Here is a 24,917-nt window from a genome sequence, read left to right as displayed (position 1 = left end):
CCTACTACTGACAGGTTTAGAGGAGACTAGCCTTAGGAACTTAGATCTTTCACTTACTTGTGCTTTTGTAACCACTTAAAACTTTACATATTACTCAGAAAGTGCTAATAAGACTTTGTATTCTGAACACTTCTTCCTTACTTTTCTTCTGCCTGTTTAAATCTGAGAAATATATGGGTTTATGGAGAAGAGTCTTTCTTCTCTCCTCCTCCAAGATTGAATGAGAAGTGTTTTCTTTTTCCTGTGAAACGTGCTCTGTAATTCCTCATGATTGGACACTGAGCTATGACGATGCAGAAGATTAACTCAATTCCCTTCCTCTTTTGGTTTATTCATATGCTTTCTATATCTACAGGTTGCTACGTTATTTCTTGTTTGCATCGTTTGAAGACTCAACAGTGGAAATTTATCAACTGTATGTTTTGATTAAATAACTCTATAATTACCTTTCAAGTTGGTTTGTTGTCTCAAGCCAGACCATTATTTCCTCTATGCAGATACCTAGCTGGGGAGTTCCTGAACCACCAAAGGAATTAACTCCAGTGTTCTGGATGCACACACTGAAGCAGCCCTGATACCCAGCTACACTACCGTTACGGCTTGAGTTTTGTACATACAAGGCACTTAAAGCTTCCATTCACTTAAAAGTTCCACAGCTGCTGTCACAGAGGCTTCTCATGAATTCTTTTACTGTAATACAGACATTGTTATACATGTGGATGCTGCATAAAAGCTGCAGTTATAAATCTAAGAAATCTACAGTTCTGAAAATACTTGTTTTCTTGTTACTTGAATATTTATATTGGAAATATTTTCACAAAAGAGCAATTTATAGAGAATTATCCATCTTGTTGACCTCTTCAAAGAAAACTCAAAATATCCATTAGCATGTAACACTTATTTGATATCTTTGACAAATTCACATCTTGAGTTTTCAGTTTAGACAACAATGGGTTTTGTAAGAGATAATGGTGGGGGAGCGGGGGGGTTGGGCTGTCTGTTTGACAATATATGTCACAGCGTCCTTGCCCTGAAATGATTTAATGTAATTTAGATAGGAAACATTTTTCAGAAAAAAGGTGGTGGGAAAAAAAAAGGTCAGTACCCCGAAGTTGTCCTACAATAGACATTCATGTTTATAATGACTATCATTAAGGCCCATTAATCTCATCACCACACTTAGAAGCTTAAAGGACATTGACGGGCCTAGTTATACAAAAAAATTATTTGTGTAGTAGATGACTGTAAGGTTAATGATTAGGTTAGTGTCTGAACCCCTGTGTTTTCACACTGAGCAATCTTACTCACTGGGTTGATGGATCAAGAGTGATACGTTAACTTGGTCCCTAAGTCATTCAGGATCTTTTCAAAATGAGCAACATGTTAGGTAGTCAATCAATTTCAGCTTTACTTTTTTAATGTGAATCTAGTTCTTTCTAAACAGAGCTGGAAGATAAATGTTTTCTGCCTCATAAAACTGTAAGACTTGAAATCGTTTCCCCATTCTTACCCAGAAAAAAAAATTGAAATCTACCAAGGATCCTGCAGAAGGACAGCACTGCAATGATTTTATGGGTTAAAACACTCATTTGGGAGATCTGTTTTGAACTTCTATGTATGGATTTGTTAAATCAGAGACTTGAATCTTGGTCTTGCAGTCATAAATGAGTACCCTTACGTCTAGGTTGTGGGATGGGTCTTTTTACGAAAGTGTTTGTAACAAATCTTGCTATAGCAAGAGTAGTTGTTTTATGGGATCAAGGCAATCATGGAAAAAAGGATAATAGAAATCTTGGCTAATGAGTAAATGTTATACACCAGTATAGCAAACACAGTAAGCTATGTGTGGTTGATCCCTCACATTGGTGATTAATATGCCTGCTCACTAATTTACCTAAATCAAATAAATCATTAGCCAGGTGCTGTTCTCTTAGATGGGAGAGAGATGATCTTGATGGGTGGTTCTCTTCTCTCAAAAAGCAAGAGGTTGCTGTCTCTTAAAACAGTTGTACCGTGCTATATAAGTGTTAACCCCCTACTAGCTTCTACATGTGCATGGCCACATGATAAGCCTTATCAAAATATGTGTTACCTTATCTTCTTTTTCTAACAAAACTTTTAGTATCAACTGCAGTTTTATTTCAACAAGCTAATACTACCTGCTCCATATCCTATATATGAAGCAGAGAGATTCTACATAGATGCAGCTATAATGAAAACAAGCACTCAAGAGATTGTAGTGCACATGGGTGAGGCCTGCATGCTAAGAAGTAGGCCTTTGCTAGCCTAAGTAGGTCCATTGCAAGGGTTTGGTAGTATTAGAACTGGTTTCAGCAGTGCTTGCAGCTGGCGTATCAACCTCAAATTACTTTCCTGATCAGTTTCATATCTGTGAACCTCCTGGCTTTGGAGGGAGTATAGGAACTATATGCTTAATGAAAATGTTCTGTGTGAAATAGTAATTTTACAAAAAAAAGACCTTTTTGATTTGGATATTTTCCTGACCACCTTTGATGTCTAAACTAATGCTAGTGCTAGAGGGGTTTGTATGCCTCTTGTTTGGTACTAATTTTGCTTCAAAATTAGAATGCACATGCTTTGCAAATCGGTTTCAATAAAAGAATACCTGAGTCTGTGTTGCTGATTTCTGCTCCAAACAGAAGAGTAACACACAAAGCTTAAACTCTGCTACCATCGCGTAAAGATTTAGATAATGAAATAGAAGAATTTGACACTCAAATACAGTCAGGGCTGCCTGTTCTGACTCCTTTTCTTCTCCTTTCTCCCATACACCTATTTTGTAGTTTCTTCCTTCCTTGAAATTATTACCCATTTGTTCAGTGATGTGATTGTGAGCTTAACAGGGCCTTTGTGATCTGGCTGCTCTTTTGTCCCTCTTTGTGTCCATATCATGTCTAAATTCCTTCTTATATTTGTATATTATACATTATATATTGTATATTATACATTATACATTTGTATTTTATCTGACTAATCCAGAATAAGTCTCTGGGCCACTTCTTAACAAGATATGACAATCATAGCAGATAAGCAATGTATGAAAAAGAAAACAGCAATGTGAATGGAAAACAGATTTTAAATAGTTTGGCTAGCATGTCTGTAAGAATAAGAAATAATGTGTAAAACTTGTACTAAATCAAATGTTTTTGTTTTACAGACTGTCTCTTCTAGCCCTCAGTTCTTTGTCCTCTGGTTTTAAAGAACGAGACAGTTCTTTCTGGTTTCATTTTGTTGGTGAGAACTACAGTTGTAGAAGATATTTGCTAATCAAAGTTAGTTTTATATGTGCACATAATTTGACAAGGCAGGGATTTTTGAACTACCTGTGTGTCATATTGTTAAAAATATAGCTAGCTATCAGCATGCATTTCAAGTATTAAAGTAGGAGATAGCATTTTATGGTATGTCTCGAGAGGAAATGTAAGATATGCACTATGCTATTAAAAAACAAACCTGCACTGAATCCCGCTTTGCAACATGAGATGGCAATTACACATTAGGTTTTTGAGTGAGAATAAAATACTGATTGACTTCACGCTAACAGATTTAGCCTAATGCAGAGTGTTTTTTGAAAATTACCTCCTAAATAGTATAGAAGAGAAGGGAGTGGAGGCATGGTGTTGTAGTGATTTGCAAGAAGAATAAGGTTTGGTTTCTCAAAAAATTTGAACACCTTACTTCTCCTGTATCCAGTGATTTATCTACAATCTCAAAGAAGCCGCCAAGATGGGAACTTCCCCAACACATGTCTACATGCACAGTTTTATACTTTTACTACCATTCTTGGTTAGAAACAAATGAAACAAAGGTGTATTATATCAGTTAGCACTTTTTTTTTCTTCCAAATATGTTTTAAATTAAATAACAGACTATCTAATAAAATCTTGTTGACTACACATAATGGTGGAATGCTTTAGCTCACTGATTCAGAACCAACAATCTTGCGATTCTCCATGAACGACTCCTGTGCATGTATGGAGGACAGCTGCGGAGAGGAAGTCTATTATCTGTTGACTTAAATTTGCTATGCAAGCTTCTGTACAGTTTGGGAGGGGAGCTATATCTTTCAAAGTATAAAAAAAAGATGAGACAGCTGTGTTTACTTTATGGATAGATGTTCTGTTTTTCCTTGGAAATTTAGGAAAATATTCTAGTGGATGCACTTTAGCTATGCTGGGAGCAATGGTTGGCACACAAGTAGAGTGGACTGCCAATGCATTATGGTAATGGTGAACAGCTTTATAATTTGCTGAGAAGATAAATTGATATGAGAAAAAGGGTAGTTATGTGAGCAGAATAAGCAGTCATTTTCTGCCAGTTGCCATTACAAATTCCGTCAGCTTGCAAACCTTCTTTCTGGAACAATCCCATAGAAATCATGAATTATAAAGATCAGATTTTTGGAAGTGTGAGTTTAGTTAGAACTCAGCTGATACCAGCATGTGCTTAGTTAGAATGATCTTAAATATAACCCATAGCTGTCAGGGATAAATGTGTTAATCAATAATTGACTTGATAGACAGACTTGACTAGATATAGCTATTTTAAAAATAAACTCCTTTTTTTCCATGAGAATATTTAAATGGCCAGGGTGTAGTTTTCTCATGCCTTGCACTTTAACCTTTAATTTAATTTTCATATGTTTTTGTGATAGTTAAGGAGGAATTTTGTTATAGGCAGAATATATACTACTCAAAGTAGTTGCTAGGAAATGGGACTTAAAATCTTATTTTTGTTTCACGTGTTCAGTGAGACCTCCTCCAGTAATAGGTTTATTCTCAAATATGTAAGTAGCGAACAGTTTTACTTCTGTATTACTTAACAGTTAGTTACAGAGGTGAGAATTTAAATAAAAGTGTTATTTTGTCTTGCATCATTAGGTAATAGTATTATACAGAGAAATAACTCTACAGAAAAGTGCAACTAATTAAACCTGTGCTTTCCAAAAAACGAAGCATCAATCTGAAGTATGCTTCTTACCTTTGTAATAAGATATTCATAACAACTTAAGTCACTTTATGGCTGTTAGGAGGTATGTTTCATGGCCAAATTCACAATGAAAATGTGGAAAGATTTAATGTTTTCTAATCAGAAGGTGCCTGCCATGAATACGTGGCACAGTGCAGTTCTAGCAACTTCTGCAGTACAGAGCAACGTGCAAATACAATCTAATAGCTAGCAACAACAGTAACGGAACAGGCAGTAAAGATAACCAGAAAAGATATTTGATGTGTTTTGGGTTTCTTTTTTCTTTTCTTTCTTTTTTTTTTTCATGAAATTCTGGATATCAGTATTGCTTATAACTCCCTAAAATTTCCAGGGGGTTGGAAGAAACAGGCCCACTGAGCCCAACAGCTGGATAACCAGGCAGTTAGACGTCCAGTTGCTAGGCTGGCAGGATGGAGCCAAGTAGCACCAGGCTAACCAGCTGGCGTAACACCTAGGGGGTTGGCAGGCAGCTTCTATGCCTTTAATTAAAGGTTTCACCAGAATGAAAATATTTCTGTAGAACTTACTGATTGACAAAATTTTATCTCACAAATCCTAATTTGGTATTAGTATTATTTGATATTACAATACTTTTTCATCTTCCTTCTGGCTCGATGAATTCTTCAGTCCTTCCTGCAGCATGGTACAGTAGCAATATGAGTGCTAGAAATTGCACATACGTGAATACACATATATGTGTATAGAAACTGCCTATCTGTACACGTGCCATCTTGTGTGGAGGATGATGAAGTTAGGTCACATTTGTGGGTTCCCATCCCTTTGTGTGAAATGAGGATTAAACTGGCCTGTTCAGTTTCCTGGATGAGTGCTGTAAGTTCTTAACTGGCAATCTAAAAAAAACCCAGGAGACACCTTAACTGGTGTTTCTGATTATGTTTTGTGGAGTTTGTGCTAGGATCAGCCTTATTGGCTTGAGCCCACTGGAGGGCTTGCACAGAATATCTTGATCTTGCCTTCCAGCAGGTTTGGAAATTGCAATTCCTTGGAGTGGGGTATTTACAGTTGCGGCAGAAATGACTGGAAATTTGGTGGGGTCTGGAGGAGGGGAGTACCACAAAAGACGAACAAGTGCTTCCATATCCACTCTCTGGGTAAATATATTAAAGACTGTCAGATGTTGCCACAATGAGTCTGGTACATATCCTTCTGCAATCTCATAGCACTAAACTGGATCTGGGATTTGGGGGAAATTTCTTAAGCTGGGGAAATTTAGATTGTGTGTGTTCCACAGCTGGAATAAATAAGATCAGCTAGTGGGATTCCATATGCAGGAAAGCATTACAAAGTAAAATTTTGGAGGAGTTTTAGTAGCCTGCGGTAGTAGTCAAACATTTTTTCATTTATATTGGTTACTGAGGGAAAGAGGTCACTAAAACAATTTCAGAAATATGGGAGGCGATCTTAAACTTGCTCCATTTTCTGATGACTTGGTTTGGAAAAGATGTAAAGAACACTACCTCTACCTTGTTACTGTTTCAGAAGTCTTCCTCTCAAAACAATAAAACGCACATAAGCTTGTTAGCCATTTATTTGTGTTTTAACATTTATTTGTCTTTTCTCTTCCAGTTTTCTTTTACTTGCTGGCCTGCTAGATGATTTGGGGCATGTTGCTTTCCTTTTCTGTTCATAAATTTCTCTGTTTATAAAATGGAGATAATGATATTAATTATTGTACTTTGCAAAACCACTTCTAAGGTTAGGGGAAAAGTCTTTTGTAAAACAAAAGAAATTACTAAAACAGAATCAATTCATTGTCTCACTTGTGGGATGTCAGAATAGTTTTATGATGTGTTTCATTATAGGTTTTTTATTTTTCAAAATAGAAGAGGAATCCATAATATCTGAATATAAAATGGTATACTTGTTGGCTAGCATTTTATTCTAACTGCAGGAAGAACTCTGTTTACAAATAAAGGGAAGGACCTAGATAGGTATGCTGACATCCTGAAGATGTGTTTGCTCCTTCTGTTGTTATTGAGAAACATTTTCTTAGATAATTGACTTGATAGAAGCACTGTTTATCAAAATGTTATTCACTTTTTTTCTAACTATAGCATCTCATCTAATAAAAAAAAAACCTCAATCTTATAATGAGCAAGTCAAGAAAAAAGACTACTATAATTGGAGCAATGTCTTGACATAAAAAAAAATCAATACTCTTCGTATACCTTTAATAAAAAATATTCATTAGTTAAGTGGCGGAAGATGTCTTTCTTCTGTTGTCCCTTGGGTTTAGAAAAATAGTTACTCTTGAAAAATAGGTGGCTGTTTTATTGCTTTAGGTGTTCTGCATAACTTAAGCTCCCCTGTTCCACATTGTGAACATAAGATTCACAGGGTATGATCCTTTCACTGAGGGACAGAGCAGTGCTCTGCCTAACCTGTGCTCTGAGCTGGATAGACACAAAGTCTTGTTAGCCTGAATGTCATGTAGCTGCACCATGATAGTGCCATGCCTGACAAACAATGTGGCTGTGTGGTTTCTAGACCGGCACTGATTCGTATCTCGCCACTTGGGCATGCAGGGTGGACAAGACTGTGTGTTCACACTTGTCATAGTATACTATTCAGGGATGCATAAAAAGTCCCATTCACTGTCTTTATGAATTATGCATAGAGCATGTCAATGAATGTGTGTTAAAAAAAAATCCATACAGGACCTTTATCAAATCTTTCTGATAATCTACTGATCTTCAGCACTGGTCTTTTATTAATAATTTTTATATGTTTGTCTTAATTCAGGCTCTCTGGAATGAATATACCTCCTCCAGTTATCAGCAACAAAAACTGGCTCAGACTACACTTTGTAACAGACAGTAATCACCGATACCGTGGATTTAGTGCTCACTACCAAGGTACATTTAAAGAATAATTTTTTGTTGTGCTATTTTTGCTAAGAAAAACAAAAAGATTTAAGTTGTAGAGGAATAGGAAGGGCCATTTTGCACCAAGGAAAAAGTCCTTAGAAAGAGGTAGTTCATACTTTCACAAATGATATATTCAGCTGTGGGAACAGTTATGTGAAAGTACAGTATATTAGAGTATAGGTAGTATGTTATATAGTGTATGTAAATATAGTTGAATTAAATTACAGCAGATACCTACTTCAAGTGTACACTGTGCAACTGCTTAGCTTTTTAAAGGGTCCTAATATTCTGAAAGATAATGTGTAACAGAAATAATGTTTTTATAATTAAAATATTTATTTGCCTCTATGGTTGTATAAGTCAGGTTTGTAAAACAGTGAGTAAGTTTCTATTTACTAGGGTAGTTTTATCACTATTATCTCTTGCTACCTATTACTGAATGCATTGGCTTATTAAGGGTTTAATTAACCTTGTTAAGATTCTTATCCACTGTTTTTATGAACAAGCATAATTTTGCATAAGAGTGAAAGCATCTGAGGCATTAACTTGGGAATCTCACCGTTTGTAACAAGATCATTAAAATGATGAAGTGCTAATGAAAATTGAGCTTCATTAGTGTTTGGTAATACTGTCTGCTTTTTCACAAGCATTACTGTAAATAATACTTTTCAATATCTATCAGTGGGTCTTCAGGGAAGAGTAACCCTTTCTGTGGTTACAATTTTCCACTTTTCTGCCGAAATAATTTTTTCACAGTGTAAATAACAATGCGATTTAGTTTAAGTATTTCTTTTACATTTCTCTACAAGGAACAAAGTATAGGGCTACTGTACATAAATGTTTGCAGGATCTGGCCCTCAATATGTTAAATTAATGTGTTAAAAGTTACAACTGGCAAAAGATTAGGGCTAATTTTTATTATGTAACTGTGATTTTTTACAACAGTAAACTTTTTACAACTCTGTGTAATTACCTCAGATGAGATATTCCGTACAAGAACAGAGCAGAATTTGATCACTATTTCAGCAAGTATATCCATTTATCAGACTTCTTGAGGTCATGGATGTCCTGGAATGTGTTTTCTGGGTGAATTTGGGTAGAAGGAGCCATTCCACTGTAGCTGCAGGGCTTCTGTGACTGTTTTACAAATGGCAATGACTCATTTTTGTGTAGCATCCTTCATACCAAAGGATATAAACCATATCACAAACTGAATTCTTTACTGAAAATTGGCTAGCTTATGAAACTGTTAAAAGATATGATGTAGGAACTTGTCTGTTAGATCATCCTACCCAGTGACTGAGGAACCAACAGCTAATTATTTTGCTGGTTTATATGAAGTAATATGAGTTGTTGAGAAGTTCATTTTTGAACTACAGAAAAGGAAAACAAACTACAGCTCAGATGACAAACACACACACATTCTTGCTGGAAGTGTCAGGCACTAGGTAATGAAAGAGAGCAGACTTGCGTTTAGTTTCAAATTGTGTTTTCTGCAAGTCGCATATTAGACATGTTAGTTGGTACGTGTGGGAGACGTATAGTGACATATAGTGTTATCTCCTGTTTCTCTTTACCAACTAAATCCTGCACCTGACTTTATACTTTATAGCAATTACATTATGCATTTTCTTCACAAGTTCTGAAGTTCATTTTATTATTTTGTTTTGCTCATTTACTTTTTAATGGTATACCATCAAAAGTGTATTAGAGTATACTTTATACTAAGTTTTGAAATGCTGCAGTAGTCTGCCATACTTAAAATGAGGAAAATCTTTTACAACTGTTTGAGAAAATTGATATATAAAGACAGTAAATAATTTCAACATGTGCATATTCAAGCAGATATGATTGTTACAAATTAACCTTGATATTAGAAACTGGAAAAATATAATGTCAGGTAAGAGGGAGAAGTGATTTTTGGGTCAGTGGTAGACTAAAGGAGAGAGTGTGATGAAATAAACTTTATATTAAAAACCTCATAGGTTTAGAAAACAAATAAAAATAGATAATACAGAAAATATTTCATTTTTTAAGAAGTGAAACCCATATTTTTTTAGTCAGTAACAACTTTAAATCTCTTTGTAAATCCCATTTTCAGTTTATTTGAAGCATAATAGAATTTTAATTTCATTTGTGTGCTGACATGAGTTGTCAGAAAAGCAGATAATTATATACAGATGAAAACAAATATTCTGGAGAGCCACAGAATACAGATAGATACAGCAATTTTTCTTTTCAGGAGTTTATTTCCACATCACTTTTGAGAGTATCTGTTAATCCTTTCAATATCCTGTGTCATCACTGCATTCTCTTTATAATGTTGTAATAACTGCATTGTAAAACCCCACTCTTTCCCCTGCTTAATTAACCTGTATATTACTGTAACATCTTCCTGTCTTCCTGCCTTGATGCTCACTCGATCTTTCCTACGTTGTACCATAGTAACTAAACAGTAATTTCTCATCGCTTCACCTACTTTAACTTTCTCCCCTCCATTGTTGCCCCTTTCTGAGGCACCAGATTCCAGACTCTGAGCTTCGAGACACTGCACAACTGGCCTATTCCACGCAGTGCCTGGCACTCCAGCGCTGCTCTTGCCTACTTGCTGCCTTGGCTTGCTGTGTTCGTTTGCACAACCACGCTTTTTAACACGGTCCTATCTGCAAAACTTTGTCAGCTGTTTTATTTAAACCAAAAGAATAAGTGAAGCTGTGTATCCACTGCTAGGCAGGATATGAAATAGACTGATCTTATTTCCTTCTGCTCTCTTAAATATATGAAAATTGTTTCTTGAAGATCTTTTGCCTCAAGGTAACCTCACACGGCTTAGCTCCAGTGTACTATCTCATGCTAGTGTGGCCAAGTTACTCATACGAAAAGAGGAATAATACTGATGCAATGCAAAAACTTTAAATCAAGTTGCATACACAAAAAAATAGGGAAATTACATAATCTTTCCTGAACAACCTTTTAAGTTTTTTACTCATCATACTTTGCCTAATTTACTCTTCAAGGCCTCAGTCTTGCAAACACCTGTGAAAGCATTTGAATTGGCTTTTACAAAACAGATGAAATTCACTGAGGTTCATGGAATTACGGGAAACTGTCAGCTTCACATAAGCACAGTGTCATGCAGGTTATGTGCATTAATTTCTTTTATTAGGCATTTTGATTTATAAAAGATATTGAATTGTACAATATTTAAAAGTTGGTGGTAAATGATTAATCAAAGCGATATACTCAATTAGAAGAGAATCAAAATAATTTCCCTCCCTCCACCCTACCCAGTTTGTGCTGTTACAATGAAGAAATGCTTATTCTTGCTGCTCTGATCACCTGTGTTTTAGCACTTATTTTTATTCACCAAGAGTGCTTTGTCTTGATGTTTTGTGTCTTTATTGCTTTCTGTCCTGATTCCTTTTGAATTAAGAAATTGCTGATTGTAGTACGGCCAAAGTGTCTGTGATCTTCCTGAAGCTGCTGCTACAGTGACTCTTGCCAGTTGTGCTTGTTCTGAAATCAGTTGTGCTTTTTTACTCCATACATTCGCTATTGCTGTAAAACTTCCTTGTCCTTGTTGCATTTTGTTGGCTACTCTTCACACCTTACCACTGATGTCTCAATCTGTAGCATTACCTAAGGGGACAGAAGGCAGTAAGTCAGCGTCACAACTTCCAGTCTTAAAGGCAGAGTACTGGGGTACCCAGACCTCTGTATTCTTTAGTTATGTCAAGTGTACTTGGACTCTGAAGGGGCTTTTGGATAAGAATTTCCTGTTTTCTGATAGCTAAACATTATTTTAAGAATCTTGGGCATCTTTTGAGATCCAGCATCCACTTTAAAGGCTCTAGAAGGTTTCACTAGCAGCCCTATACTTGCTATCTGTTTAACTTGTGAAATCCATTTCTCATCTACATTTGCTTCCTTCCCCCTTTCCTTTACCCTGCATATTGTAATCCAGTTGTTAAACTGTTTAAGCCATGTAGAAAATAGTGCTTAAGCTATGAATAAAATAGTACCAAATGTGTCAACTGAGTGTACAATCTCATCCGCCTTCCATTAAGAATCTTTGCTTACAGGAAAATACAGATGAAAGGATGAAATATATCCACAAGCTTTCCAGACAGGATAAAATTTAGTTGTCATTCTCATGTGTGGAAAACATGCAAATGGTTACTCTGCTTAATACTTGGCAGTCAGCTATGTGGAGCTGAAGTGAGGTGAAAGCCAGCACTTTTGATATGTGATGCAGTATGAGAAAACTCAGATCGAATCATTTTCTCTTTCACTTTATTTGTTGTTTGATTCTTCATTATTCTTTTCTTTTTTCTTTCTGTCATTTTGTATATGAATAAAAATATACCTTCATTCAGAAATGATTTATGTGAGTCAGACTATTTATTTATTTATTTATTGTTTGAGAGAGAGTTTGAAGCGTTTGGCAGTCAGGCGAAGAACTTCTTACTCAAAAATAAGTAGTAGTAGACTGCCTCGGAGCATCATGGCTGGAGTAACCAGAAGGGGAAAGTTGTCTCTGTCACTTGTTTAAGAACATCTAAGAATTTAAACAGAATTTGTCATTAATTACTTATCTCAAAATCTCTAATATTACTTTTTCAACTCACAATATATGGTACTTGTGCTGGAAGACTCAGCAGTGGCGACAAAGTCTTAGGCTGCAGGTGAAGTCACCAAAATGTAGATGTCTCTGTGTTACAGGTTTGTGAGGTGTCTAAACATCCATTGCGGTCAGCGGAGCCGTGGGGCTTGGTTCAGCTGCCCATGCATGTATGTGCGCTGCCAGATGACCTAGGGTACCCAGGGTATCCGAGATACTCCTGGCAGGTATGCACACGCTCTTCTGCCAGTTGGAGACAAAGCAAGGTGTTACAAAGATTCAGAACTGCACTAAATGAAAATATCTGTGGGCAACCAAATCCTTGCCGTACCTAGCTAACACTGTCGCTGCAGGCTAAGGAGTGCTCCAGCTGGCCCCCAGGCAGGGCTGGGGGAGGCGCTCGGCAGTAAAGGGGGTGTCTGCGGGCCTCTGGCCAATTAGAGGGAATGTGCAGGAGGCCATGCTCTTCTGGAGCAGCAACCAGAAGACAGGCAAAAGGACCAAAGATGACAATTAACAGCAGTTAGGCAGCTTGTGTCCTGGCCGAGGTGTGTGCTCTAGGATGAGTCAAAAAGCTGCATTATCCTGACCACGCTGACTAGATTGCCATTGATTATAATGGGAGTTTAGACACTTGGTACAACTATAGACACATAGGTGTCTTAATCTCAGATTGAATCTCAACTAAAGTGATTACTCACTCACTGGAATGACTTTTTAACACCAGCACACTCAGGGGGATCTTGAGATGCCCTGAGAGAAATTAAGGTGCTGCATCACTGTGTCACAGCTGTCAAAGCTTGCTAGGAAGGGCTGTGCCTGCCTCTGCTTCGGCAGTGTGGAGAAGGGGCTGATTGCCTCCGTAATTTTGGAGGGAGATTTATGACAAAGTTTTAGTTCTCAGAACTGTACATTTGTTACTCTGTTCAGACCCTGAAGTGATTCCTGTTGTCAAAACACAGTCCAAACAGCTAGCTGTTTTTGCAAAGGATGAAGGAAGAAAGAACATGGTCCTCATGGCACAAAAGGAAATTACCAGAGCTTTGTAGCAGGTCACTTTTTGCCTCCAGGCATCACAATAACTTGTGCTTAAATTACATACATTGTCACACAAGTAAATGCATTTAGCAGATTTTCATACTCATGGGCCTGTTAGCTCTGCTTCATCTTACACTGAGCTATACTTTCTGAACAGAGTATTTTCCACCTTTGCTCTCTTGATAAGTCTTTTATTCACATTTCTACATCCACAGAATGAAAGTGCACAGAACGACATTGATTTCGATGTAGTCAAAACAGAAATGAGAAAAATTGTCATGTTTTGTTGACCTCCTCATTTTGAAATACCTATATTTTTAATTCTCCTAATTATAGGTTTTAATAATACCACTTCTGAAGGTTAATTGGTTGAAGGTTATATCCTTTTGATAGTTAAGCATATACAGATGCAGAAAGATCAATTTCTAAATTTTTAATTCAGTTTTTTTGCTCCAAGTATGTTGCTCTTTAAAAAATCAACATAATTAAAGTTAAATTTGAAAGCATGATAGTCTGTGCTAATGTTTAAATTGGTGGACTGTAATTTATTTCTAGAATATATGTTAATTGACACAGTAAAGAGTTCTCTTTTTTATCATTTAATAGGTGCTTCATCTTCATTTCATACTTAACATAAAGAAAAGCCTCTAATGTTTTAGGTGCAGTCAAACATTTTAATATGTTTCTATTTAATTAAATATTCCACACATTTGTTTTCACTATTTACAAAACAACCAATGATGATATATTACATACTACTGATTTTAAAGTAATTCCAAACTCTTGTAGAGGAAAAAAAAATGTATTGAATTTTTCTTGATTTCTGTTTAGCTAGTAGTTGCAAAGAAAGTATTTTCCTTATTTAGGTTAGCTTGTTTGACATTCAAGAATTTAAAAACAGAAATGAAAACATTTCAAATACAAAAGATTAGAAAAAGTGGGATAAAATGCAGTATTCGAATTTTGAAAAGTTGAAACATAGCAGGCCAAATTGTTAAAATGTTTCAGTTTTATTAGAATTTATGCAGTAAAGAAGCATTCCTAAAAATCCTATTAGAAAGCTGTTTTCTTCTTAAGTACTTTATCTATTTGTTTTTTGTTAACAGAGGACAGGATTCCAGTCCATGAATTAACTAACTACCATTAGTCCTTTATTTGGTGAAACAATTATTAAGTATAGTTTGTGAAATAGTGTAGTGAGTTATGTGTAGTAATCTGCATATATCTGATACATTAAAAAGGAGTATGCATCAAAATATCTTGCATTTAAAATTAAATAATGATTTTGCTTAATGGAGAATCAGCTTTTTAAGTGAATATATTTTGATGTGTAATCCTGTTTAATATTTTAGCCACAGGATACTAACTAACTGAAAAATAATTGTAATGCTATTTTAGTAGGAATCTTTTGAGTAGGAATGTTTAGTAGGAATTCTTTTTCCACTTAAATTGAGACAAAAGTCCTGAATGAAGAAGCCACGATGAAAAAACAGGCAAGAATAAAATAATAGAAACTACAACCTTCAAAATTCTTTCTTTTGATGAGGTCAAAACATTAATACATTAAACTGTGTATCTGTGTGCTTCGTGACCTCCAAATAACGTAATACACTGTAGGAGGACCGAGGATTGTTCATGTCAAGATGGTAACAAGCAACCGGTGGAAACACCTGGGATAAAAGACCAGAATATTTAGTGATACTGAGATAAAGTTTTCCCTTTGAAAATGTTGAAATGCAAATGCTCCCATAATATGTTTAGGCTTTTTCATTACGTAACATATCCTTTCAATGGAGAAAATTGTTTCACCAATGTCAAAAGTGATAAGCCGCTCTACGTAGCTTTGGAGTAGTTTTGCACATTATGAAATTTACTGGACAGTTGAAGGAAGCAAACGTTAAGTAGCCTAACTTTGGAAAACAGAATTTAAATGTTAGAATGTTAAATGTTGCTATCAGTAGCATCAGATATATTGGACAGGATTATTTCTGTTGGATGATTTACCCCCATTTCTAGTACTTTTATTTCTTTCTGCCTAACATTCTCTACCTTTTTAATTCTAAGAGGTCATTTTGGGGATGTTTTTTTTACTGTTAGGGGACACTCATACAATGAGAGAGGTGGTTTTGATTAGGGGGAAAAAAAAGCAGAGGGATAGAACTGGATAATAAAATTATTAAATAAGGGATTTTTTTGTGTTTTGCCTCACACTCGCCCTTGTGAGCCATGTACTTTCTAATCAGCTCCCTTCCTCCCCCCCCCCCCCCCCCGCCCCATCATGCAGATTTCTCTCTTCTCTGTGTCTCTGTATCTGTTCTCTTTGGCCAAAAGTCAGAGTTGCTTGTTTAGTTGTTTAAGTGTGGTTGCATTTTTGATGGAAGTCTTGTTCTTCCAAACCTTGAGGATGAAGGTAGGGTAGTTGCTTAGTTTTAGAATTAATCATACAAACTGGATAACTTGTGTTAAGGCATCAAGTAGGTAAATATAGTTGCTTTGATCTTCTAAATGTTTCTTCCTTCTTTATAATTTGTGAGAACTCTGATTGCATCAAACGGATGAACACTGAGTAACAAGCTGAGTGGTCTCAAGCCTAGAGATTACAAAGTTGTTCTTTTACCAATAGAAAAAGTAGATCCAAAATTCTGTTTTGCAATATAAAGATGAATGTTATCCATGTAATATGTTATATCACAACTGATTTCTTAGTATTAAATGAGTGGTGACATTTACTCTTCAGAACTAATTCTAAGATTATCTAATTCCAGAAGTAAAACCACCCTGTGCAAAGTATCCCCCAAACGCCTTACTAAGTAAGGCTTTGCACTCTTAAGTCTATTTTATTAAAAGTCAAGCTTTTAATGAATTCTATTCCACATAAGGAGTGTAAGAATATTCTAAACTAACTTTTCAGTTTCCTGCTGCACTTGCCCCTCCTTGGTTTTAATCAATGGATGTTTTTATACATAGAAATATGGGTTAATTTATTTGTAATCTATATCAGTAGCTTAGCCCTTATGTTTTTGCTTAGATACACACTTTTGATGAAACTTTGAAATAGGATAGTAGGTTTAGATAGAGCTTTGGTCTGACCCAGTCTCCCGTGTGTATATTCTTAAATTCAAAGAAAACAGCAAAGCTAAGCTATTCTTTTTTATTATTATTTTACATATTATATGACAAAAATAGCATTTTCAGTACTTCCTCACCCCCTTCACCTATGTGTAAATTTTCTTGAAGTTTTTTTTTTTTTTTTTTTAGAATTAAAGCTCAGAAAGAGAGCCAGACATTTATGCTAAGAATTAAGTTGACTTTTAGTTGGTTTTGAAGCCTTTTGAACACACAGTTTTGATACTGACAGCAAACTTGAGCTAAGAATCATTCAGCTTCCCAGTGACCCCAACAGCAATTTATTAACCAATATAATTCGCCAACCTGGTTAATATTAACCAATCTGGAAGGAATTCACCCTTTTACCTCTCGGAGAGTCTAACACAATGTCTGTTTTGAAGCTCTAATTGACATTTAAGTATCCCATGGGCACAGTGAGGTCTTTGTACAGAGGCAGATGTTTCACTTAGTGCTGAAGTTGTGTTACAATTAATGTGGTGTGTTTATTTCCCCAGAGAAGGAATTCAATTAATATTTGCTGAAAATTCTCGCTCACTAATACTCTGTAACTATTTCCTGCACATGAAAGAATTACTTTGGGAACTGTGCGGAATCTGTCAGAAGCTGTTACCTATGTAAAGATGATTACAGTGGTGTTTGTTTTTAGTAAAATAACTAGCAATGATGGCAAAACTGTTGACCATGCAAAAGGGAGCCAAATTCTAAATAGAAGTAACCAGAACGTAATGAGGGAGACAGCGAACATAGCAGCCCATGAGCATCAAACAGAACCTCATTTTAAAGAATGAGCATTTCGATATTTTTCAAGAACCATTCGGAAGGTTTCTGATGTCTTTCATAGTTGCATTTCTGACAAGAGAAAGATTTGCAGTATAACACTGTGTGAGTTAATTTGTACAGGAGAAGGTATAAAACTTGTGCAGATGTCTAACAGATGTCCACTTGCTACATGGAAACCATCCTACAATATGTGACAATATCCCATATTAACATCGATGCCGGAGGTAGAGAGTTGCCGCTAACTTCCACAGTTTAGTCTCCTGATTCTCTGGGTTGGTATTTAATTTTTATCCAAGTAACATAGCCTAATATTGATCCTCATTTCTGTCTTTTTTTTCAATTTGTTGTCTGAAACCTGAATTCTGCTTCTCCTTACCACTACCTCTTTGGTAGTCTCCATTCTCCAATGCTGTGAATGTGCCTTCTAGTCTACTTAGCTCTTCTCTGTAGAGAGAAAAAAGTTGTTAAAAGCAGGCTCCCACAAGACAGGAAGCCAGAAAATCATGCTTGGTGCTTGACTATAGGAAACTGTCAAATTCTTCAAAAAATGCTGCATTTCCATCTTTGAATGGAAAAAAAAAAAAGATAAGCTGTCAGATGTGCTGTGCAACCAGTGTTCTCAAAATTGGACCTGTTGAAGTTCTATCAGCTACAAGTTTGAAGAAGTATCCAAAACTATGTGCCACTTAGGAAAATTGAATTTCTGTATCTTTGGACACACCAATATATCTTTCTACTACAGAATCCACCTCTTTGTGAGCATGTGCCTGTACAACCTAATACATTCCCGAGGAAAGATACTTGAACTAAATGAACTAGCTAGCCTGGATAATAGTACCCACTTTAGCTATTTAAAGCTAACCCTTTCATTCCTAGGATTGTAATGTGGTGCAAAATTGCCTGAAATGCTCTTTAAGACACTTTATGTGTAACTGTCTTAAGAATGCAATTAATGAGTTAATTTTAACTCATAAGCATTTAGCTTAAACTAGCTGGAATTCATTGGCTATTGGATCACTGGAGGTATCTCAGGCAGAAGCCTCTTCTGAGGCAGAGCTCTTCTGTTTTGCACTGGATGTCCCCTTCACAGCTCAAAAGCTCACTTACTGCCTACTTGATGCTGACAGCACTTAGTGTTCTTCGGAAATAGCTTTCTCTTTAAAGTATAAGTGGGTTTTGAATCAGTTTCTGTACTGAAGGAACCTTCTTCCTTTCTAGAGGATTGTTTTCATCTCACTTAGGACTTGACCTTTCTTAAGGTGTATTCTAAAGAAATTGTTAGTTTTTTAGTCGTCCCTGACAATTTAAATGGCAAGAAAAATATGATATGGTAGAATCTGGTTTATAAATAGTTCAACGTTGTATTGCTTTATAAGTTACATTTATTCTGTTTCAAGATGAACTCCATTTACTTCTTCTGAGTGAGGAGTAAGAGAATTGTTTACCTCCTGTTAAATGCAGTGTTTTGCTTTGTTCGTAAACACTGCATTTTTCACACCAGGAGCCAATCGCTGCCAGGGCGCTGCGGGGGCCGACTGCTCCCGGGGCCAGGCGTGGGTTGCACTGGGGGCTGCCGGTGGGGATGGGCCCGTCCCCCGGCCCGAGGGAGCAGGGCCTGGGGGCGGCTGGGGCCGGGGCGGGGTGGGGGGGCGGGAAGCGCGGGGGGACAGGGACAGCAGGGGCTGGCAGGTACATGGAAACGTAATTTACTTTTGATATGTAGAACTTCAGATTTTCAGTTAGTTGGAAAGTAGTGCACTTCTTACATCATATAACATCATTATACACAGAAAGTTACCACGGGCAAAAGGGAACACAATGTGTACGGAGCTAACAATTTATTATTAATCTGAATGATGTTTTAGCAGTCTAATCCTCCAAATTTCTACTACAGGGAAACCTCAATAGTAATACACTCAAAATTGCTGTTTAAGAGCAACCATCCTAAATCTGCCCCTTTTCTCTGGTCTCACGCTCACCTTTGCAGTGTCCCTCTGAGGAGGGCGCTTACAAGGAGCTGAGCATCCTGCGGGCTGCTGAGTGATGAGGGAGACGTTTGCGGTGCGGGGTCCTTCCTCCTCAGTCCTGGAGTCCGTTGCGTTTCTTTTTATAGGTTTTCTTAACACAGCCGGCTTTCTTCTCACTGGGTCTTAACAAAAGCTGAAAGTCGTGCAATGGCCTCCCCCAGCCTCTGTAAACATAAGTGCCTGCTGCTTGCTGTGCAGGCACTACCCAGCTTTGTCAGACCTTTAATGCTTACCATAGTCTCAGAGCCTTACGCTCCCCGAGCTCAGACAGCTCAGGCAGTAGTCATTTGACTGCTACAGAGTCATAAAAACTAGTCAAAACAATCTCAGGCCAAGGCAAGCCCTGGCGAGTCCTGGTACACTGCACTGTCAGGTCAGCACAAATCCTGTGGCCTCTTGTTACTAATGCCTATATTACATTTACAATGGTCAAAACTTCTATATCGTTGCTTTTAATTTTGCTTGGCACAGGCAGAGGAAAGCATGCAAACTCTGGGCTTGAGTATTAGATTTGTATTCTGTCATTCTCACTGATGATATTTAGTTTGATGTTAATGTAAACTGGCAAGATACCTTTTCTGCAATTTGGTCTCTGCCATTTGTGAAGCAAATGAGCAGCCCTTCTAAGAAGTATTTTTACTTCTACTTCTTTTTACTACTTTTACAGTATTTTTAACTAGTACTAATTTAGTAGAAAACAAATAAAGAAAAAAACAAACAAAAAGCCTTTTTCATTAGCTGTTAAAGTTATCTTTCCTGGAGTGAAGATTAATATTTTATGAATTTTGCGGGTCTTAAATTGCTTAGTAGTAAGTTTACATGGCATAGTTCCTTCATCCCTGACACTGGATTTGGAACAAAAAATGTGGTCATTTAGACTGCTCAGTGCAAAGATTAGATACCTGGCCTGGATACTAAAGAGCAATGATACAAAGCTTTTTTGATATGGAGAATGTATGAGAGACCATTATTACTTTTTTTTCATTCATTATTTCTCCAGGCTTCTGAACTTCTTCATTTAAATAAAATGAAAGCAGGAGTGTCAAAATCGTATTTATATATAGCTCTTGCTTTAGCAAATATTTTCCTATCTAGAACTACATATTTGACACATGCATGTTATTTCACTTATTTAAAGCATAATTAGGCACCTAGTATTAATATCCCTCTGGAAGCAAAAGGAAAGTTTGAATTTCATTTTATTGATAAGAATGAGAGCTCTAGAATAAAGTGGCATGTCCAAGGTGACGTGTGAAAGCAGAGATAGAAATCAAAATCTTTAATCTTTGTTAGAACACAGAAACCTCTGATAAAATTTCCATGATATGTGTTCACACCGTAGCAGTTTTCAAAAAGGTATATATATTATTCTACAATATTTTAAAATTTGCTTTCACTCTTTTTTTCATAAAAGCAAGTTATAGCACTCATATCTACAATAAATTAAAATTATAATTTCTTTCCTATTGTTTCTTGATTCTTCTGCTTAAAATCTTGGGAGAGGTTGATTTCCAAAACTCTCCAAGATCCAGTCGTTAAAAAACCCTTCATGAAGGAGTGTAGTAGTAGGTTCTGTTTTGGTGCCTGGTCCAAGCCAGCACTGTGGGCTGTATTTCGGACTGCAGAGTGTACAGAATGCATTCATTTCCCTCTCATCCCAAGTAGTTTGTGGGATACAATGAAACAGATAACTTTTTGCTATAGGGTTGCTATGTACATTGCTATATACATAGTCTGTACCTTATATAGTTATTTTTGAAGATTTGCCTCTTCCTTGTTATACTATCTTAAAAAAAGGCTAAATAAATTCATCTTTATGTTGCCCCGTGATTCCCCAAAGCAAATTAGGATGGTATTAAATAGTAATACAAGGCACTATTAGTGAGGCATTTTAGTTGATAAATAAAGGCACTTGTTTCTTTTGTAAGATGAATACAAATAAGTAAGACCAATAAATGTGAATATGGTCCTTCCCCAGCATTTTATCATTCATCGCATAGATTCTAATAACATTCTTGAAGCAGAGTCTGGAGGGATTTATAAGTTCTTTTGTGTGATTACTGTGGATTCCAGAAATCTACCTTGTATTGCTATGCACTTCCATTGAGGAGAAAGCAGCATATGACTATATCACCCCTTCCAAAAGAAATATTTCATGAAGTATGTCAAATCATTGTTTTCTCATTTTCAAATACTGCTTTGTGTTATAACTGTTAATCTGTTTTTTTTTTAATAAAAATAATAGGGTTTTCAAAAACGATTTTTCCACTGAAGTAAAACAAACCAAAAGAAGAGTATGCACGTGTACTCTATATTGCTTGTTTTCATATTATTGTGCTATTAAACAAATATATTTCACTAGAATAAAATCTATTATATGGATAGTTACACGTAGAACAAAACAGTGCCAGTTCTCTGTTTATGATCTGAGTTTAATGGAAGGGAGATAAGCTGTTTGACATTTATGTAGCATCAAAAGCTAGAAGGTTGATTTTGTCTGGACCAAAATTCAGATTTTCATATGGTATGAATTGGAAGAAAATGAAGCTACATTGATTATTGACTACATTGACTACATTAACTATTTTCAACATATAGTTCAACTATTTTTAGGTGGTAATAAGTTCATTGAGAAAAACATTTGAAAATCATACAGACATACGCATGCATATGTGTTGAAGGAGGACAAGTATCTGTATGTCCTGTATCTCTGAAAATTTCTAGTTGATGCTTAATTGTTATTTTCAGTCTGTTTTGGTCTGTTTCTTACTGCAGCAGTAGCTTAACATTCAAAAGTAATACACAAGATAGGGAGACAGAAAAGAAAGAAATAACAGTAGAGAGATTGAAAGAAGAGAGAGGGAAAAGAAATAAAGATAAAAACATCATAAGAAAATGTAGAAATGCAAAGCAGTACCTTCTGGTATCAAAAAGAAATAAAAATTAAATTCTGAATCCGTTTACACAAACTGCGGACAACCTGAAAATGAAAGGAAGCACAAATTATATATATATATTAAACTTCTATCTTGACAGCTTTTGGGATATTTACTATTTGGATAAATCCAATGATGACTGCCTGTTTGAGCTGAAGTCTTGAAACGTGTTTTGAACCGTAAATTTTATTGGTGTATTTCTTGAAATACACTGTTTTATTTTATTCCTGAACAGTCGGGAACTAAATATCAGTTTTGTCAGAAGAATGCTTTGCATCAGTCATTTATATGGTTTTTAGATTCTCAAATATGTATTTTACTTTCAGATTCATTCCTTTTGTATTCCTGTTTTATAAATCAACAGAAACAAAACTGTAATGTGGATTTAACAGCAAATACAAATATTAGAAATGTATAAAGTATTAAAAAAAGGAGATTTATGAAAATAATAAGGCTGGAATGACATTTAAAAAGAATCTGTTAAAACAGTCAAATAAATTGTTATATCTACACTAACTTGAAAGTTCATTTAACAGATCCAGAATACACCCTTCTAATTAGGTTTATAGCTTTATTGGAAGATCCAGCAAGCAGCAGATATTTAATGACAGTGAACATCAAAGAGAACAGGTGGTTAAGATACTTTATTAGCAAAAAAAAAAAAAAAAAAAAAAAAAAAAAACCTCTTAATGGGATGCAGTGGTCACTACAAAGTTAGTTAACTATGGGAAGCTTTAAAACTAAGGATGCTAAGTAAGTCTTGAGTGAAGGTCCTTGAATATCTGAAGAAAGAATGAAGATGTAATGTACTGATTACTTTTTTTCTAAAATCTCATATATAATTTTTTACCAACACATTTTTTTCCTTCAGTGAAATATGCAATTTTATTTTTATTTAAGACTGTCAACAATTCTTTCTCAGTTAAGAGGAACCCATTGTAAAAAAGGCAGAATAGCTTGCTTCTTGATATTAAGATACACAGGAAAAATCCTAGACTGACTTCATTAGCCCTTCTCTATAGTGAGTAACCTTTAGGATCATCTGCATTAAGGACCTGTAGCTCTATTTGGGAGATCTGTGTTTGGATCATATGTGTCCCAAGGACTAATGTAGCTGTGCACCTTGAATTTATCCTGAATAAACAAGATGCTGAATATCTCTTATTTGCTCTGACATTGCGAGCTCAGTCTGATTCTTAGGAATTAATCAGCAAGACAGTAAATGGATGAGAATAACTGCTGAACAGCAGCCTCGGATCCTATTTATTTGGACGTATCCAGCTGTACACTGCAGTTTTGTGTGAATCAGTTTGTGGATGATCTGGCAATTTTCATCTGTTGTTCTTCCATTGCTGAAATTAAAAAAATACACATTTAGAGGGAGACGATTACTGGGCCATGCTCTACCTGGGGGCCAGTAACAAGTGGAATGCTGCAGGGGTCTGTCCTGGAACCAGTTCTGTTTAGCGTGTTTATCGGTGACCTCGAAGCAGTGACAGAGTGCACTGCCATCAAGTTTGCAGATGACCCCAATTGGAGGGAACAGTAAATACACTTGAGAGCAGGGCTGCCATTCAGAGGGACCTAGACAGGCTGGAAGAACCTCATGAATTTTAGAGAGATTGTGCAATCTCCATCCTTGGAGTTTTTCTCAAGACATGAGTGGATAAAGCCCTGAGCAACCTCAGGTCTGATCCTGCTCTGAGCAGGAGATGGGGCAGGAGACCTCCTGATATCCATTTCACCCTGAATTATTCTATGATCCTATGGAGAAGACTTGTTTTACACCCAGTTGATGTGAACTGATCTTGCAGTGTAGGATGTACACTCTTTTTTGATCAGTTTGACTCCTAATCAGCATGGTATTAATAACCAGCAGACAAATAAATTGTGCTAGAACACTTTGTTGCTTATCAGTTGTCTCTGAAGAAAGAGCAAATCATTAAAATGTTTGCTAAATACTTTTTATGAATCATTCTTCTTTAGCTGTGTTGCAAACGTTTAGTAGTAGGTTTTGAGGGCTTTTTCAAGTTGCTGACCACCTCCATGCTTTCAGTCTGTGGAATTACAGAATAACAGCCAGCTTGTAATAACAGAAGTGACAGTAACATACTCTTTCAAAGTTTTATTTATAAATGGCATTGCACTGGAAGAAGTTTCTTTCAGTCCAATTGATGGTTAATGTCTGAAAGCATGGTAATTTTTGTAATTTTACACTGTCACTTTAATTAATAATAAGGTGGATTAATTCTTTTTTCATCTGTTATCCTGCTAAGATATTATTTTCAATAATGTTGTGTAATAAAGAATCGTAATTAATTAATGGTAGTTAATTATGAAAAATGCAGTCTTAAATATGTGCTAATGCATGTTAACTAATCACTGGTATTTTAGCTTGTGTTAGCCAAACTATAGAAAGCTAAACAACACTGGCTAATAAGAGATTGCAACTACAGCTGAAACCCTCAGCTTAACCTGGGACTGAACT

At 36.0% G+C, this 24,917-nt stretch overlaps 1 protein-coding gene across 1 annotated transcript in view; it reads left to right on the top strand.

Annotated features, from left to right (window-relative positions):
* The window catches only part of CSMD3 (CUB and Sushi multiple domains 3), a 693,764-nt gene that overhangs the window by 229,780 nt on the left and 439,067 nt on the right, over positions 1-24,917 (top strand). The window contains exon 6 of the mRNA XM_026101199.2: positions 7,774-7,886. Within this exon, the coding sequence (XP_025956984.2) occupies positions 7,774-7,886 (113 nt within the window). The remainder of the gene's footprint in view (positions 1-7,773; positions 7,887-24,917) is intronic.

The sequence above is a fragment of the Dromaius novaehollandiae genome, chromosome 2, assembly GCF_036370855.1.
Source record: "Dromaius novaehollandiae isolate bDroNov1 chromosome 2, bDroNov1.hap1, whole genome shotgun sequence".
NCBI classification, from domain to species: Eukaryota; Metazoa; Chordata; class Aves; order Casuariiformes; family Dromaiidae; genus Dromaius; species Dromaius novaehollandiae.
This window is presented reverse-complemented; position numbering and strand designations above follow the sequence as displayed.